Source organism: Bradysia coprophila, unplaced genomic scaffold (assembly GCF_014529535.1).
Source record: "Bradysia coprophila strain Holo2 unplaced genomic scaffold, BU_Bcop_v1 contig_350, whole genome shotgun sequence".
Classification (NCBI taxonomy): Eukaryota; Metazoa; Arthropoda; class Insecta; order Diptera; family Sciaridae; genus Bradysia; species Bradysia coprophila.
Genome location: NW_023503608.1, coordinates 2,479,836 through 2,498,843, shown reverse-complemented (window position 1 = coordinate 2,498,843; position 19,008 = coordinate 2,479,836). Strand labels below are relative to the sequence as shown.

Here is a 19,008-nt window from a genome sequence, read left to right as displayed (position 1 = left end):
GCCGATGTGGACGTAATTGAGGATGTACTTAGGGTAATGAGAGTTTGTTTTTCATTTACTTTCGCACAGATTCACCCATTTCCAAAATACAAATGCAACGCTCAAATGCTGAAACTTATGGCATTACTGGAAAGTTGAAACAATGAGCACGGTGTATTTAGGTCAACCCGTCAGCTGTCCATTCAATTTTCTGTGTAAAACAGTTAACGCAAAAATTATTCACTCTTTTCTCGCGCATCCATTAAATATCGCGTATGTCGCTACAAAAATATACTGGATTTCAAAGGAAAACAGATGAACTGTACACCATATCACTTTGTTCAAATGGAAATACTGAAAAAAATTGAGATTTTCGTTTTTGCGAAAAAGAAAAAAAAGATTTATGAACTACTGGCGCTCGTCCAACGTTTTCATTGAAAGTCTGGGAAATTTGTAAATTAAAAAAAAAAAATATTTGTTTTCTACTGAAACAGTTTATGTAATAGAACGGATATAACGGATTCGGTGGACGTTGTTTATTACCCAGTTGGATGAGTAATTTAGGTTTATAATAGTAGTAATTGTTGATGACGTGAAAATCAAATTTCACTGTCTCTTGATGGACAGCAAAATTAATTGGCTCAATTCTTAGAACTAATAGGGCCAGAAAATTGAATGAAAATTTTGTTTTTTGCCAGTTGTTGTCATGGTATCGTAAAGATAATGTCAACAGAATTTAAAAACATTCCAAGAAAACTCTGAATCAATGCACCATTTTTCTTGCAAACGACAAAGTTTCATTGAAAAATCTTACGATGCATTTGATTCCACTTATTTCATTCATTACTCACTTCTTCGTTATCTAAATCCAAATGAAAACAATTGGATTTTCACCTAATAAGTACTGGGTGGCATGCACAATTAAGCTGAACATAACCAAAAGTTGAATTAGTCAAAATTTCCTCCATTGTGAAGATATTATTTTTAGATCTCTCGAAATCGTATTAATTCTCGTTTGAATTTACTGCAGTTCTTATCTGCTATTTGTCTTCAGGGATGGAGCAATTCCTATTAATTAAAATAACAAATGATTGGGAACTGCGAAGTCTCTTCGAACACCATCGAAAATACCAGCTTTCGACAGTATTCAAATTAGGTATACGGTGGAAGGTATAGATAGGTCGACAGCAACTACAGGATAGTTGGTAATTAGTAATTTGTATTATCGGTAGTCGTAACTTTCCATGCATAAAACATTTAAATCGAAGCAACGCACTTCAAGCAAAAGTGCTTCGATTGACACCTGCCAAATAGATTACTATTTTGTATGAAATTTTATCCCCACTCTTTTTACAGTGTAAAATTTTGTATGGAGCACTGTTGCGTTGATCGCACCTTTAAATTCACTGAGTGGTACATCGTTCAAGCTAGAACAGTTATATGCCTTCGTGAAAATGACATTTTTTTTTTAAATTAGCTCTAATCATACACAATATTGAAATACAATGACTTCAATTCATGTGGAGCTACCGCACATTTTTGTATATCAAACTGAAACACTTGTAAGTGTTCTTAGAGGCTCAAGTTGAATTCCAGTAAGTTACTGTGACAAACGTAATGTAACAATTTTAGCGGCGTAGATTCGCAATAAAAAAATTTCACTGCTATCTCCTATCTTACTGTCACTATTGATTACAGAAGCCACATAAATTACACGAGGTATAATCGTTAAGTGGTTATTTCAACAATCAATAAATGAGTTGAGTTCATTGCTTTGGTCGTTAATTTTCAGCAACTGCAATGCTTACGTTTTGAGCAGGTTTGATTAATCGGTCAATGTCAATACCTCGGTCCAATGAAATGAACATATGATTCAATTGTTGGGATTAAGGCACTTACTTGGAATATAACAGTTTTGTCTTTGTTTTGAATGTCAGGATTCACCATTTTTCTACTAACAAAGGTATCGAAAATATCGAAATATTTAGGTCGGGTGGTATCGTAGCTAGCCGTAAAAAGAGTGGAAACGAAAGGTAAAAAGGAAACTCGAAAACCTTTCTTCAAATATGCAGATAGAATTGTACATACCTACGACAATAGTCTTACAAAATAAAAAATAAAAAAATGCGGAAATGACTAAAAAGAAATTTTTGGCCGACCATACCTTTTCAAGTTTCATTGAAATAGGAAAACCGAATAACAAAATTTCGATTTTTTTGTTTTGTTTATTGTTATCTACCATCAGTTACATTGGTGAACACGTAGGTTCGTATCTTCGTAATAAAGTAATTAAAAAAAGAAATCATTGGGTATTGAATGCGTGATTGAGGGTCTATAATAGGTATAGTCTACTATCTGTACACGAATCGTTTACATCCGTCGAGAGTTTGGCCATAGGGAGAGATAATGAATTTCCTAGGCCTCACATTGTTCCAGTTCTAACAAGCACTTTGATGGAAAGCTTATCAAAAACGCGCCCTTTTAGACTTTGCATCTGGAATCTACTGGAATCAGTTAGAGTAATATATTACCTAACACAAAATCGGTAAACGGTCCACGCCATAGCACTGCTACTAGCATTCACATAAAACACATTTGGAGACTGATAGTATCAAATAGCCTTCGGATTTCTTTCGTACAGACAGGATCATGCTTTCTTCGTGTGAGTTGAAACACACAACATTAGACCTATTCGCGCTGAAAAAAAATCGTTTCAGAACTTTTGGAGGAATGTCGATTTCGTTTCTTTATCCGATACCAAACAATACTCTAGAACTTCATAATTGACAGAAAATGTATGCGTTTCTATGTGTTACTCATACACAATTTTCTGTCAATTATGATGTTCCAGGGTATTGTTTAGTTAGTGCTAATATTCAGGTTTACACGCGAACGTGTATCGAAATTTTGAGGCTTTTTGTCGTCTGACATGAAGTGTTTGAAGCAGCGCTATGTTCATGCAGTTAATTCTTTTGAAACAATAAAGACGGCTATTTCAGAATGTATGTAAACATCTCTATAGTTTGAAATGAGTCCGACATTAGACGTTCCGGTCAAAGTTAGGCATGTTTACGTTGTGGAAAATGGTGTGTTCCAGTGTAACTAATGAAATGACAATCTGCGCGACCTATACAAAGTTTACGGCCTTGGGCGTTACGTCACCAATAGCATACAAGCCCTGTGGGTAATTCTACGTTTTCGCAATTTTAATTCTTATCACAGCATCCAAAACTACACGTGGCTGTTACCACGAAACAATATCTCAGTTTTATTTTTCAGGAAAGTGTGCAGCGACATTAAACAAACGATTGAAAATTTCCAAAAAAAAGTTAAAAATATTTTTAATTTTTTTTTACATTGAACAAAATTATCTCTCGCATTATGACCATGTTTCAATGCCACAGATCGGTATATAACGACGTACTTGTATTTTATCAAATTAAATTTCCTTCGACAATCTAATAAAAGCGCACGTTAAAGTATATACAATGCTACTCTCAACGGCAAAACCCGTGTGTAGATGGTTAATATCTCTCTGTACAGCAATTTGACTGAGGGAAAAACGTAAATAAACAATTAATTTTAATGAACTGGAGCTTACAAGAAAAACGAGTTCTTAGACACTAAGAGACTGTATAGCCATAGCCGAAGACATCAATAATAATAAAAATTATTGCCACACATCCAGCGTATCGCACAACAACGAAAAAAAAAAAATATAACAAATTCTCCGTACGTATATTGAACATTTCCAAGACATCATAACATAAGTTGTTTTTATCATTTATCAACGAAACCGAAATTTCCACCGAAATTTTGTGTTTAATCAAGTGAAAATATAATACACACGAAACGAAGTGAGAGAGGGAGTCTATAAAAAGACTGGGCGCTAGCAACGAATAAGCATTTTTCAACCAAACTTTGAAGAAGAAACAGTTCATATTATAACCGACTACCGGTGTAATTAACTTGAGTGATAAAAGAAAGACAAATTTTCTGTTCGAAAGTCTTACGTGAAATTGAAAAGCAAATTCAAATAAAATAAAATAAAAACATGGTGGTACTAACGGCAGAATCAAAGCATCAGCTTACAATGAGCAAGACCATTGGATACACAGCACGATCGGTGCTGTTGCGGGCTATCGTGGAGAAGCGTGTTATCGTTGGAATACCGTCGGCAATTGAAATTTTGCTAAAAACCCCAAAGGATTCACTATTTTGTTTCCTGGCCCAATCTAAGAATCCAGACAGTGCAATACACATGAATGAAATCCTGTTGGAGGCATTCTGCTACGAAAACGATATTTACGTCGTCAAAGTGGATAGTGATGAAAAACTTAGCCGAATTTTGGGCGCAAAGAGTCTGCAAACGTGTGCCTTGATCCAGAAATCCTATCTGCCAGACAATACCGAAGAGTTAACACCGGCCGAGGATACATTAGTGAATCATTGTGAAGAGTATTGGGATTTTCCCAATAAGATTATGGAATTACCAGTGTGAAGAGACTAGCCAAATCAAATACAATTTTTTTTGTGAAAAATTTCGATTGTAAATCAGAAAAATCAGTTGAATACTGATGATTTGGCTGTGTGCAATGCAAAAATTAATGCCAACAAGCATCGGATCAGATGGAAGGCATTGAAAATTGTTTTGATTGCGTAAAAAAAAGTGGTTTCTTTTACTGGTGATGCATACAAATATTAGAAATTTGAAGTGTAAATAAGAAATTTATCGAAGAGGAGAAGATGATTCAACTTCAATTGTTACAAATGTACATTGTACACAATGTTTGCTCAATTATAACCTATTGTATAAGTTACGTGTGCGTACATGAATGTTTTTAGTTAGCTTTTATCAGCAGCTCTTAAGAGTAGTATGATTAATTTGTGTATTTTAATTGAATTAACCAACCAACCAACCAACATGTTAATAAAATAAAATATTTTTTCTATAAAAGAAAATTGTTTTTTGCGTCTCTTTTGGATTTCAGTTGAGTATAATCTGCGATATTCATCGAATTAGATAAGATTGGTCGTTATTAGTCACGACACACCACGACGACGACAAACAATGAATTCTCTTGCACGTAATTTATGATGAGACGGTACTGACAATAGTATATCTAGACAAGCGAAATAAAATATTCAGGTAAAAATGCCAGCAGCTTTGTCCAGTTTAAACAACTTTTCCTTGTTATCTTATCTCTTCAGTCAGATTAATTCTTTTACTCAGAGTTAATGCTATTCCACACAACGATATTAAGCTGACCATTCGAAGTGCAGATAAAGTAATTGAATTCATATGTCGATGATAATTAGGCAACGCGGTTGGAGCTTGGACCTGGCCGGGAAATGTCTCGATTTTATGAAACTTTTGGTCTAGTGACAGTGCCTGGAATCATTTCCCTTTTGTAATTGGGCAGACGTGTATAAATCATTGAGTGTTTGGTTTTGGCATACTACTCTTTGATACTGGTAATGATTTGGAAACGTTTAAGAGGGAAAGCATCTTTGAAATAACTCAATATCTCACTCTTCACCGTTTCAAGCGATAGTTTACAGAGACTAGTGGTTACACAATAGTATCTAAAATCAATCTTTGGAGGAAATAAGACCAAATTCTCTGAGTTCACATCCAAATCAAATGATATCACTGGAACTTACGCTATCAGCTTCGATCCGTAGAACGTTTACTTAGAAAATGCACCACCCGAAAAAATTGCATCACAATTGGCAGATGGTAGGAAGCTTTACAATTCTTTGCATAACCAATGTCTGTGTGTTATGTCGATTCAAACCAGTCAGTGACACAGTTATGGTAAGTTATAAGAACATCCTGAAAATTGTCAGCACTGTTGGAAACAAGTATATTACTATTACATAAAACCGGCACAGAGTTTCTTGACCCTTTATGTCACGATGGATCATTACCCCACTGCTGCTCTCCCCATCACAAAATCGAAGCAAGAGGTTTACATATGGCTTGAGCTATGACTTGAACTACAATATTGATCTCTCTACACCCCCATTAAATCAACAGTCTGCTGTTCGATTACTCAACAACTCGACCAACTTAATGTCTTGTGCTATTAATTCAATAATAATTGTTGTCTTGTGACTGTGATTTTCAATTCTTCAGAGAATTATCGTTCAGCGTATTGTTTCAGATAGGAACAGTTTCTTGGAAAACTCTGCGTGCGTAGTGCTATTTATAATTAGACCTTCTGACGGTTGAGTATTAGAAGAAGTCTTGAATGTTTCCTGTAAATTACAAGTGAGAATGGTTTTCGATTTTTTTTTTGTAAATGTCGAGGCATAATGCACAGCCTTTCTATTCCTACATACTAGAAGTTCACAGTGTAGATATAGATAAAATGCGTTTTGTGACTTGGATATGCTGATGCAGATATGTCTTTGAACTTAACTTAATTTTTGTTTATTCTCAAAAATGTTGAAATAAACTCCCCAACAATTGACTGTAGGAGTAAAATCGATATTGAAACTGAGTAAATACTAGGGGCGTGTTGAAAGATGAACAGATTTTTTCCAGCCTAATGTCGTTAGCTTCCTACAAATTAGATCTACGGATTGCAGTAATCAAATATAGATCCGGACGCACTTTTAGAATAAAAATCAAAAATAAGTACAAAATTGACTTGTCCATGTGTATGCATTCACAATGGTCGCCATTTTTGATGGGGAATTATTGTTGGGAATTATTGTTATTGTGGGGCATTATTAGTTTTCGACGTTAAGGATCGAGGAACGTTCAAATCAGCAAGATGGCAAAATGAATACAATCCTGACTTATGTTTCGTAACAAAAGACTCAAACAAAATACCGATCCAAGCACGAAGAACTGTTGTAGAAGATTTTCCACACAGTCAACATCGTTGAATTAGGCTACCAAATTCCGATAATAAAATCCGTACCCCGCCCACGATGGAATTTTAACAAAGCGAAATGGACCTCATTTACAGTTGACTTGGATAAAATTATACGATTCATTCCTCCAAACATTGAAAATTATTCCAGATTTATTAACGCCGTCACCTCAACAGCAAAGAAATACATACCAAGAGGTTTCAGGAAGGAATATACACCAGGTTGGAATGCTGAAAGCGATCGATTATACAAAGAGTTTCTAGAGTCCGGTCAAACAGAAATAGCAGAGGACCTGCTATACAGCCTAGACCTCAGTCGAAAAGAAAAATGGATCAACACAGTAGAAAACATGGATTTTAGAAAATCTAGCCGTAAAGCTTGGAAGATTCTTAGAAACTTAGACATGAATTCATCACCCGTTGTAAACAAGCCAAACATTGTTCCTAAAATCATTGCACGAAGAATTGTCGAAATGTCCAGAGCTCCATCAAATAAGGCATTGTCAAAACGCATTAGACACGAATTGCGTACTATGAAACAGATTGCTCCTCAGAATTCTCAATTTTCACAAGCGTTCAGTACAGAAGAAATCAATACTGCAATTTCAACAATTAAAATTGGAAAAGCGGCCGGACCAGACGGAATATATTATGAACTTATAAAGAACTATGGAACGAATGTAAGACGATGGCTTTGTAAATTTTATTCGAACATATTAGATAGTGGTATACTACCTAATGAATTCAAAGAAACCAAAGTTATCGCTATACTGAAACCAGGAAAACCTAACGATCGTCCAGAAAGCTATCGCCCAATCGCACTAATGAGCTGCAGTTTAAAATTATTTGAACGAATGATCTACAACCGAATTAATACCACAATATTCGATCATATTCAACCAGAACAAGCAGGCTTCAGACCAGGCAGAAACTGCGAAGACCAAGTTCTCGCTCTCACTTCATTTATCGAACATGGCTTCCAAAAAATGCTTAAAACATCATGCGTACTAATAGACTTAACAGCTGCCTACGGCACTGTATGGAGAGATGGCTTGATTTACAAACTTCTGAAAGTAATTCCATGCAGTAAAATCTGTACACTCATCAACAACATGCTCAGCTACAGACTCTTCACAGTACATTTGGGAGACGAAATTAGCAAAAAACACAAATTGTCAAATGGTCTGGCACAGGGTTCTGTTCTAGCGCCATTACTCTTCAGTCTATACATCAGTGATCTTCCAGAAACAGCATCCCGGAAATTCGGATACGCTGATGACTGGACACTTGCAGTACAGGACAATTTGATGGAAATTACTCAGGAACTTTTAAAGGCAGATCTCATCATAATAAGCGATTATCTGAAAAAATGGCGCCTAACTCCAAGCCTCGACAAGACAGAAGTATGTTGCTTCCATTTGAACAATAAACTGGCCAACGCAAAACTTAACGTTGAGTTCAACGGAAAGATGTTAAAACATAATTTTTGTCCAAAATTACTCGGGGTCAATTTAGACAGATCATTAACGTTCAAAGAACATCTCACCAAAACATCATCAAAATTACGCTCTAGAAACAACATTGTAAGAAAATTAACTGCCACGTCATGGGGAGCATCAGCACATGTTCTAAGGACATCTGTCTTAGGATTGGTCTATCCAACTGCCGAATACTGCGCTTCTGTCTGGCTCAACAGTGCACATACAAACAAAGTCGATGTTCAATTAAATGAATCAATGCGATTGATAACTGGGACAATACAATCGACACCGTTATATTGGCTACCAACACTGTCCAATATAGCCCCTGCAAATCTACGACGTGAACATATCTTAATGAGAGAACGTAACAAAATCATGAACAACACCGAACTGCCTATCCATGCCGACATCATATCATCACCACTTAGGCTCAAATCAAGACACCCACCACTACTAAATTCTCTGTCAATGAACTCAAATGATTTTAATATCAACGAACGTTGGTTGGAGGAATGGAATGGAAAGGCACCCCCGGAATGGAAACCACTCAAAAATGACAACAAACATGAAAACCCGTCTGGATTCGATCTGTCAAGAAAACTATGGTGTAAAATCAATAGAATTCGGACAAATCACGGAAAATGTAAAGATTCATTTTACAAATGGGGTCTGACTGATTCACCGACATGCGATTGTAATAGTGGCCCACAAACAATTCGACATATTACGTTCGATTGCCCACAACGTGCCTATAATGGAGACCGATTAGATTTCATAGACTTATCACAAGATGCCATTGACTGGATGGAACGATTGGATGTCGACATATAAAATCTATGATGAAATTGTATACACTTTGTATAAATCCATACGCTAATAATAATCGTTTTTGTCCAAAAAAGCTGGCGTCCTCAATAGACTTATGAATTACGCTGAATATAATAATTTCCTTGGACTTGAACTTCCAGTCTATAAGAACCTTACCAATTAATTGTAAGTTATACCATTGACCATTGTCCAGCACATTTCATTAATAAAATATTAGTGTAGACTACACTGTGTAGTTGATAAATGCTATGACCGTTATTCAAATTTAAAGTAATCGTTTACCACACTTTTTAACGTACTAGAAAATATAGAACTAAACGCACTCATTGCTCGGAAATTTCACCAAAAAACACCAATCATTTGTCATAACCGATAGGTAACATAACCACAAAAAGTAGACACATACCATAAATTTAAGTTCTGTTAGTTTAGTTATAAGTTTTTAGAACGGCCGCTAAAACATCCACGGATATTCCATCACAATGGTTTCAAACAAACCATTGCCAAATTTCATCGCTTTCGGCAACAGTCTCGTCGATCAAAGTGTAAAAGTGCCCAATCACGACATACTGAAGCGATACAATTTGAATCCGAATGAACTAGGCGAATGTTCACTAGAAATTTTAAGCAATATTATCCGCGACGTCCGGCATGAGTAATCAATTCGAATTCGATATTCTCTTCAGCTATTCTAATTGAAAATTGAAACTTGTGTGAAACAGGAATCTGGACGTACAAGTTCATCTTGGTGGTTCGGCTCTAAACACTTGCCGTTTATTGCGCGCTATCGGTGATGCGAGAATATTATTTTGTGGAGCTATCGGTGTCGATGATAACGGACAATTTGTCGAACAACACCTGAAGGAGCTCGGAATTGAAACATTGTAAGTTTGAGTTTTTACATTTTTTGAATAATTGCATTGCAATGGTGTAACTAACCCACTGCATGACCTTAATGACCTTTGTTTTCGTTAGCTAACTATTACATACTAAATGATGTCACGATTTTAGCTTGTAATGTAGATTAACATACAGTATTCGGCCGTGAGAAGTGGCAGGGACTTGATAAGATAAATAAATTCGGCAAAATAAATATTCTCACATTGAGTTGCCTACCGTTTTTGTACGGACCGCACCGCGCCAAAATGTAGGGGTTATACTTACTTCAATGATTCGGTTTGTGAAGTAACGAGAAAACTTTTGTTTGTTTGAAGGCTGTCCATTCTTCGTCTTCTCTCTATAAATAGAAAATTAGACCTTAGTAGTAAGAAAGTAACGGCAACTGGTTCACTTAGGGTAATTTTAGACGATTTAGGGAAACTTTTCGTTTTGGTCTATGTCTATACGGAACGGAAGGACTAACCAGATTAAGGGAATATTGATCATAGAATGGTTGGAGCATTGAGAATTGAAAAACAAGCACAGCATACGTTCTATGGTAGCATTCTAACTCTAAATGTATCTGGATGTTTGTTAGCAATTTCTTCCATTGTACCCATACCACCCATACCGAGCTTATACCTTCTCTATATGCTATTACGATCCTAACCGTTTTGATGTTCATTTTCAGCCTACAAATTAATCCGACTGAATCAACTGGTACTTGCATATGTCTCATACACAAAGACGATCGATGCTGTTACGCAAATATTGGCGCTTCCAAACACTTCCATGCCGACGATAAACTCACCGACAAACTGAAAGCCATCGTCAATATACAGGAACGGGCCGTCGTGTATATCGAAGGATTCTTTTTAACTGAACGATCTCAAGTTTGCCGATCGATTGTTCAGCAATTTTCCGAACGCAATTCCAATGTCACTTTGGCGGTAAATCTCAGTGCACCGTACCTGGTCGAAAATAACATTGCCGATGTCAATTTTCTGGTTGAACAAGCCGATATTGTGTTCGGCAATAAAGACGAATTTGAGGTGCTGGCCAAATGCAACCAAATCAATACGGTGATCGAGTTCGTCTATTCGATGAGCGAGAATTTGAGTGCGAATGCTCGCAACAAAATCATTGTAATAACAGATGGAAATCAACCGATCGAAATCTACACACTAATTCTGAATGAATCGTTCAAATGGGAAACGCTTGATGTCAGAGTGGTGAAGCAACAAGACGTGATTGATACTACAGGTGCTGGTGATGCATTCGTTGCCGGCTTTTTCCATGCACACTTGCGACAAGATGCGATCAAAGATTGCGTCGAATTTGGTATGGAAATAGCTGTAAGGAAACTAAAAAATGTCGGAGCCCAATTGTGATATGTCGAGCACAACCTTTACTGTAATCTAAGATATTTATTGAAAAATGCTCTAGTGAAACGGAACGTGTCGTCTTTTTTGTTAACAATTTCAATTCGTCGACTTATAGTGGCAACAATTCGTCGGCATCGAGATCTTCGTCTGATTCTTCTTTGAATGATGCGTGCCGTCCAGTTCTCGGACGTTCGGCTGGTGAGCCTAACGGATCCGCATAAGAGGTCAACACCAGATCTGTTGTCTGATTTCGTTCCACATGACTCGACGGATTCGACGAACTGTTTGTCGGTTCCGAAGAAGGGTATTTCAGCGATGTTCGTCGACCACTGTGACGCTTTTTCTGGGCACTAGACGATGTCGTTGGACGACTGCTGCCAATGCGTTGTCGGGTTTCCTTTAACTTCTCACTTCTCTGGAATTCCGACAAGTACTTTTGGTACAGATCGTCCATGTTGAGCGTTTGTGTCAGATGGATTAAAGCGCGATAGCAGTCTACGTTATCCGGGAATTGTTTCAAAATGTTTTGAAATAAATTCAACGATTTTTGAGCGTTTCCGATCCGTCGAAAGCCTAAGTAGAAGAAACGAAATATTTCAATTCGCCTGTGCTACCCTTTCGTGCAACAATTTACTTACATCCAGCAATGCGTAATAGGAAGTACGCATCGTTTGGATTGGCCAACACAGCTTTCTCGTAGTAAACAATTGCCTTTTCGGCTACTTGTAAATCAATGTAATGAGAGCCCAGCCAGGCAATTGTTTGTAAATTAGACGGATAAGCACGGAACGATTCATTCTGATATTGGTAGGCTTGCTGACGGTCACCTTCTGCCTCGGACATTTCCGCAATCTTCTGGAATATACCCGGATCCATGTGAATCGTTCCGAGCAATTGTACATACCATTCCAGGGCACCACTCGTATCGCTGGTCAGCTCATGCAAATTTGCCAATTGATAAATGACGTGAGAATGGTGACTATGGGCGGCGGTGGCATGTAATTTTCGGAAATACTTGAATGCCGTTTCAAAATCTCCCATTTTCTTGCACACCAATCCCAAATCGTAAATTGCCTCGAAGGACATTGCATCGATTTCCAATGCAGACTCGAAATATGTCTTTGCTAGTTCTACGTTTCCGTTGACTATCTCACAAGCTCCACTGTTTATGAAAGCAGCCGGATTGTAGGAGTCCATTTCGCGGCAGAGTTGAGCATATCGGTTGGCATTCTGCATGTCCCTCATCTGGAGGTAGATGAAGGTCAGATTTATGACGGCATCTGGAATGAAAATTTTCCTATAGAATTAGGACATCTCTGTCGACTCAATCCGGTTTTGTACACTTACCGCTGTGTCCCTTTTTCTCGTAATACTTCAAGGTGTCGATGGCCTGGGTGACTTCATGCTGTTTCAGGTACATAATCGCCTTATTCAATTCCAGTTCATTTGCTAGAGTTGGGTAGCTCGAATTCTTTATAATTTCGACGCACCAAGTGTACCCCTCGTTGAAATTTTCTTCGATAACGCCAGATATGAGGTTCGCCGACATGAGAATATGCTTAGCAGCTAGCTTCTTCTTTTCATTTTCCAACACGAATAGTTCGTCCTTTTTGACAATGTCTAAGATGTACTGCTGATTGGGACCATTGATGGAGTTAGCCAATTTATGTTCGTCCTCAAAGTCGATTTGAACTTCCAGCAGCAGTTGAAACGCTCGCTTCATTTTTTCAGTGTCGCCCAACGCGTAATAGCAAAGAATCAAGTGCAGTCCACTGACCAGATCAGCCCTCTCGGACATGATGAATTCAAGGCTGTTCGCCGCATCCGAATATTGACCCATCTTGATAAAAAATATTGCAATGTTGTGACTGATCTTGAGTCTCAGCTCTTTCTGATTGCCGGGAACTTGATCCAAGGCCATGCGATACATTTTAATTGCCTTGGGAAACATTCCCAGTTGAAAGTAGATGTTTCCCATGTTAATCTTCAGCCGATTTACGTTCGGATACAATTTGTTCTTTGTCATAGACGTGTAAGTGTTCAAGGCCTCCACAAACATGTTGTTTTTGGCGTAGATGTTCGCCAAATTAAACAGAACCGAAAATGTTAAATCGAAATTGTGTGCCGAACTACCACCATTCTGATCTCGCAATCTCAGCAATATTCTATCCAGGGACGATGCCTCCTTCGCCTTATTTAAGCTGCCCGTCAAATCGGGACTATTTCCAGTACTGTCCAGTATCGACTCTTCCAATAAATTCAGAATTCGACTCTCCAGTCCTTTGTACTTTTCCTCCGTTAAATCACCTGGTTTCTTTTGCTCCATCACAACTGTTTTCCTGGCAGGCGCAATTCGTTGCATCATTGGATCGAACAGGCGACCAGCCTCAGATGTATAGCCCACGGGACGAAAAGCTGTTGACGGTCGGTTGATTGGCTTGTCGCTGGTCCGTATCAAACGGGATGCCGTTTCACCACGACCATTATCGTATTTCGGTGTTGCAATGCGTTTTCCATAACTGGACACCTTCAAAGCACTTTGATAGGCCTCATCGTGATCCCTGTCGTAATCATACAGTTCCGGAGTGTTCGATTGAAATCCGGAATAAATGTCAGCGGCTTCGCTGTAGTTGAAACTGTTCATTGTACTCATTTTGGGAATCTTTTTGTGCTCGACAAAGAATTTTACGTTTTACTGTGTGATGTTGATTAGAAATATGTAAAGGAACTGTTTACTTCTCAACGGCCAAACATAACGTTGCTAGGTAACCAACATGAACCGTTTCGTTTCGAATTATATTTTTCGATAATGCCCTTCTCTAAATTCGAAGAGAAGGTGAAAATGGTATCAAAGCTAATCATAAAGCGTTCTAGCTACCACCCATTATGGTGAAGTAAAAGATATTGAAATTTCTTACAATTTGAGTCTTTAATCAAACTAGGCACCTTTTGGGGAGTCAGGTCCCTTGAATGACAATTTTTTCAATACATTTTTAATCATTTTCATTTTATTTTCTGTTGTTAAACTTCCGAAACATCACAAATAACTGATATAAAAACCTTCGCTTGAGTACAAAATCTTTGGAAAAGTACTTTCTCTGTTCTCTATTTTCTTGTAAATTTTCGGCCAGATTTTTAATCAAAAATAAATCATAAATAGACGAGGACTTCCCACTCGTATAAGCTGTCTATTATTCAGTTTCATAGTCTTATTGTTAACGCTAATCAGAAGTAAAAAATGCGAATGTGGAACGATTAGAGGACTCTTTCACTTTGGCACAATATAAAATAGTACAGTAGACGTTCTTCTCTTACACTTATGTACAAAAAGAAAGCCCCCGGTACTTACTACATTCACAAAACCTTTAGTGAGTAAAATAGCATGACTCGTGCGAATTACGGTCCTCGCTTCGCTCTGGTCGCAAACTTCACACTCGTGGGAGTTTTTAAGTTTTCTGTTTGATTGTTTTTTGTGTCGTTCCGTATAATACATTTTTCATTGGTTTTTCATAAAATTTTCTACATTTCTTATGTCATAGCGTGAAATCTGCTACTTTTGCCCGTGATAGCTGACTATCACTGTAATATGAAAACTATCATGCGTGATAGCTGACTTTCACGTGACTTGTGACTATCCCTGACTATAGCTAACTATCACCGTGATAGCTGACTTTCATCTGACTATCCCTGACTATAGCCAACTATCACCGTGATAGCTGACTATCATGCGTTATAGATGGAAATAACTAACCGACAAAATCAAATTCCATCAAAGTAATCTTTTTCGGTTGATTGAATTTCCAACAGTGGAAAATACTGTTTTTCTGGAATAACTTCCAAATTCTTAATCCCACATAGCCCATCTTCGAACTTAACCCCAGGAATTCAATTCTGCGTCGATTAAAAAAATAAAATTGGTAATTGGTTGATAACTACTCAAGTTATCGTGTTTACAAGCAAAATATTGGGACAAACAATTCCGTTTTTCATAACATATCATACAACCTATTCATTTTAGAATAGTACAATTAACCCCACCTTGCCGGGGAATTGCACCAATGTGTCTCGATATTTTTTAAAGGACACAAGTCTTTGGAATTAAGAATCTATTGTCGTCACTCAGACACTTTATATGATGACTATATGTTAAGAAAGATCTGGACGACGAAACATACACTTCCTAAGAAATGAATCGACACAAAAGTGACAGATTCTGTAGACAAGATTGTCAAGTTTTTGTTGGTAAAGTAAACAAACAAACGCTGTGTTTTGGTTTAAAATAATGGACAGTAAAGTGTTCAACGCGCTGGGGAAGGAAGGAGTAAATGGACTCACCCAATCTGCCATCATTTATCGTGTCGAGTCGGCTAGTTTCTTTTATGCTTGCTTTCACTGTGGTAGCATGTTTGATGAAATCAATGCAACTCTTCAGCACATCGAATCTCATTTTCAATTGGTCAATGTTATGGTCGATCCAACGTTACCAAGTCATAGTCAATTGACCGTGGAAGGCAACGAGATGAATGACAAACTTGCTATGACACCAAAACACGAAAACTTTGTCATTAAGACAGAATCTACTGATGAATTTGATGATTTGAGGCATCAAGAACGAAAAGGCGAAGAAAGTTAAGGAATCTTCAGCTTTGAAGAGCAATCGAGAAAAGGTGACCAAGCACATAGAAAAGCCTTACCGATGCCACATCTGCTCTAAAGTTTATATCATTACTAGAAAATCATTTGAAGAGACATACAAATGCCGAGCTGTTACAGACAATGCAAGAAATGTGACGAATACTTTAAAAGTGCAGCCGCACTTCGAAATCATGTTCTCAAAATTCACCTATTTAGACAAACAACCGAAGCGACTCCTAAACGCGACCTGGTCCGGTATGTGAATTTTGTACGCAGAGATTTTACATAAAGTCGAATTGGAAGTGCATCTAAAAACATTTCATTCCGGTGAGCGACGACTCCAGTGTTCAACATGCTATGCAGTTTTTACAGCACCGAGGGTAATTGTGACTTTCGCCGTATATTCGAGCAGTAAGCCAATTCCGATGTATCTTTTCCGTAGAACTACTACGCTCATCAGTCGGAACATAAACGTGTTGGGGCCAATACTAAGGAATTTGATCAGAAGGCGGCACTAGCCAGTATTGAAGCCCTTATTGACAAACGCATTGCTCATAAAGATGGTCAGCCATTCTGCTGCTTAATGTGTGACGCGACAGCGGAAGTACATTACGAAATTCGGGCGCACATTAGAAATAAACATGTCTATCCAATGTTCCCGCCTCCCATGGAAAAGAAGAAAAAATATTTTTGTGATTATTGTGGTGCGCAACTTAAATCCAAACACGCTCTGGTCACACACTTTCAGATTCATACGAATACCAAGAAACATCCTTGCAAATTTTGTGGCAAATTCTTTCGAATACCTCATACAAGAAAAAGACATGAGAGACTCCACAAAGGAGAGGTAAGACAATAGTAATCAGTACAAGTCGCATGGACAATGATTACAGAGTTTATCAATTGACTTGCAGAAACCGTTCCAGTGTGACGAATGTGGGAAGATCTTCACTTCTAAATCATCACTGAATATACACAAACAGACCCATGAGGATACTAAATATCCGTGTCACATTTGTGGGAAAGTGTTTAGACGTCGAAATTTACAGCAGAATCACGTCAAAACTCATCGTGTGGAGCGCGACTATAAATGCACAGTTTGTGGGAAAACATTCAATACTCAGATTTATTTGTCACGACACAAGGAAATATACTCGGACCGGAAGCATAAGTGTCACTTCTGCGATAGTACATTTAGTACTGGTGATGGCCGAAGACAACACCAGCGACATAAACACAAATATGAAATGGGTTTGCCGATGTAGAGTGGAACCACCCATGGCTTGAACTAAATTGTGTTAAATACAGACGAAAATTAATTGATCCGCTAGCCCGCATCGTTTTAATTTTACTGGGTCATTCAAAACTGTACTGGACCACCTGAATTTCCAATTATTTCCAATTGTATTTAAATCAAATTAAACAAAATCAAGTTGACATTACCATCGTTCTGATTAATCAAAAGCTTAACTCTACTATTCTTAATGATCTGAATTTTTTCATAACATTCGAATGCACGAAATGTCTGTCACATGCTTGTGTTCGACCAAATGTTTAGCCACTGCACTTTTCATATCACATTTTGCATAGCAATAGTCAATAGTCACTGTCACAATAGTCATTGTAACGAATCCTAGGGTTGCGTTCGGTCTTTCCTAAGTATTTGTAATCACATCCAGATTGGCATCCGATCTCGTATATTATTCTAGATTTCAGTAAATCAGGAATTTTGTCTCTGGCACTACCTATTAGCTTTTGCACACTGTAAGAATTCTTGTTCACAGCTTGGAATCCACAATCACGGTAAATACGGGCTAATTGACTAGTGGTATGATGAAAATACGGCAGAACTACGCGCTTCGTTACCTCGTTACAGTATTGACGCATCCATATGGATTCCATACGTTGTTTGTTGAGTTCATGTCGCTTGATGATGTTGCTAACAGTGCTTCTCTGGTATCTTCAGCTGTGTATCTTTGGTATCCAGCTGCATGGATAGTTTTCACCTGCAAAGCCTCGGAACAGGTCAGATTAGCCGTGACTAAAAAGCCCGTTCATAGCCTGAATAATTGAAATCAAGGTGCAGATTATGTCACCATGTTCAATGGTCAAACTCAATCTCGGATTAACCTGAACTAAATGTAAAGCAAGTCCAATTGCCCTGTTTCGAGAATTAGACTATAACCATTCGAGAAATTCTACTTTGAAATCGTACTTCAGTGTACCCGGTGTATCTTCTGTTTCTCGTTTTTATCACGGTGATGAGCCGTCGATTTACAGTGTGCAACTTTTATTCTATCAATAAGTCAATCTCAGAGTCGGAGACTCAGTCTTCGAATAACGATAATGGGCGAGGCTCATTGAGCTTCTTTCAAGGTTCTACTAGCTTGCAGTGTAGAGATCAGAGCTGTCTTTTCAATGAAACGATTCGCAATGGCCCCTTCTACCGAAACAGCCGTGCCTTGGCTGGACTAAATTTCTATCAAGTCAATATTTTCAATGTTTTCCGATCGAATCTAAATCACCTTCCTCTCTTTGCAAGTTTTACATTTCGCGCGTACGTCGTCATCATTCGTAACTACTCGTACATCCGACCATTTATTCATTCGTCGTTCATTCATCCAATTATCAGAATTTCTGCACTGGATTGCACATTCTTAATTACATTCACTTCTCTCAAGCATCTCCACGAACCGGCTGCTGAAGTCTAACCCTTCACTTGGCTGCCAAGGGGACATCAAATCGTTAAAAATGAATCAGGACTTTTACCCCTAAATCACACAAAATTACTTTACACAATGTTTGAGATTTCGGCGAAATTTTTTCTCTTAGTCGATCGAACGAATAAATGATAAATCCGTACTCTTCCCGAATGGCTCTCAACTGCTATCCAGGCTAGGCATAGGATCCATCTGCAACAGAGTAATTTTACATGTG

General features: G+C 37.9%; 3 protein-coding genes and 1 long non-coding RNA gene across 4 annotated transcripts; 3 read left to right on the top strand and 1 right to left on the bottom strand.

Annotated features, from left to right (window-relative positions):
• Positions 1–3,864: 3,864 nt before the first annotated feature.
• LOC119080141 (growth arrest and DNA damage-inducible protein GADD45 alpha-like) lies at positions 3,865–4,543 on the top strand. Its single transcript, XM_037188356.1, has one exon. The coding sequence runs from the start codon at positions 4,034–4,036 to the stop codon at positions 4,478–4,480; it is 447 nt and encodes a 148-aa protein (XP_037044251.1). The 5' UTR covers positions 3,865–4,033; the 3' UTR covers positions 4,481–4,543.
• Positions 4,544–9,532: 4,989 nt separating this feature from the next.
• On the top strand, positions 9,533–11,507 carry LOC119080140 (adenosine kinase). Its single transcript, XM_037188355.1, has 3 exons — positions 9,533–9,827; positions 9,895–10,056; positions 10,743–11,507. Exons 1-3 carry the CDS (start codon positions 9,655–9,657, stop codon positions 11,440–11,442), a joined length of 1,035 nt encoding a protein of 344 aa, XP_037044250.1. The 5' UTR covers positions 9,533–9,654; the 3' UTR covers positions 11,443–11,507.
• On the bottom strand, positions 11,459–14,274 carry LOC119080138 (intraflagellar transport protein 88 homolog). The gene is made up of 3 exons (XM_037188354.1): positions 12,784–14,274; positions 12,075–12,716; positions 11,459–12,009 (listed from the first exon to the last, which is right to left on the bottom strand). The coding sequence occupies exons 1-3, from the start codon at positions 14,087–14,089 to the stop codon at positions 11,546–11,548; spliced, it is 2,412 nt and encodes an 803-aa protein (XP_037044249.1). The 5' UTR covers positions 14,090–14,274; the 3' UTR covers positions 11,459–11,545.
• Positions 14,275–15,664: 1,390 nt separating this feature from the next.
• Positions 15,665–16,756, top strand: LOC119080137. The gene is made up of 3 exons (XR_005088285.1): positions 15,665–16,103; positions 16,169–16,451; positions 16,514–16,756. It is a non-coding gene; the product is annotated as an uncharacterized LOC119080137 (long non-coding RNA).
• Positions 16,757–19,008: the final 2,252 nt, after the last annotated feature.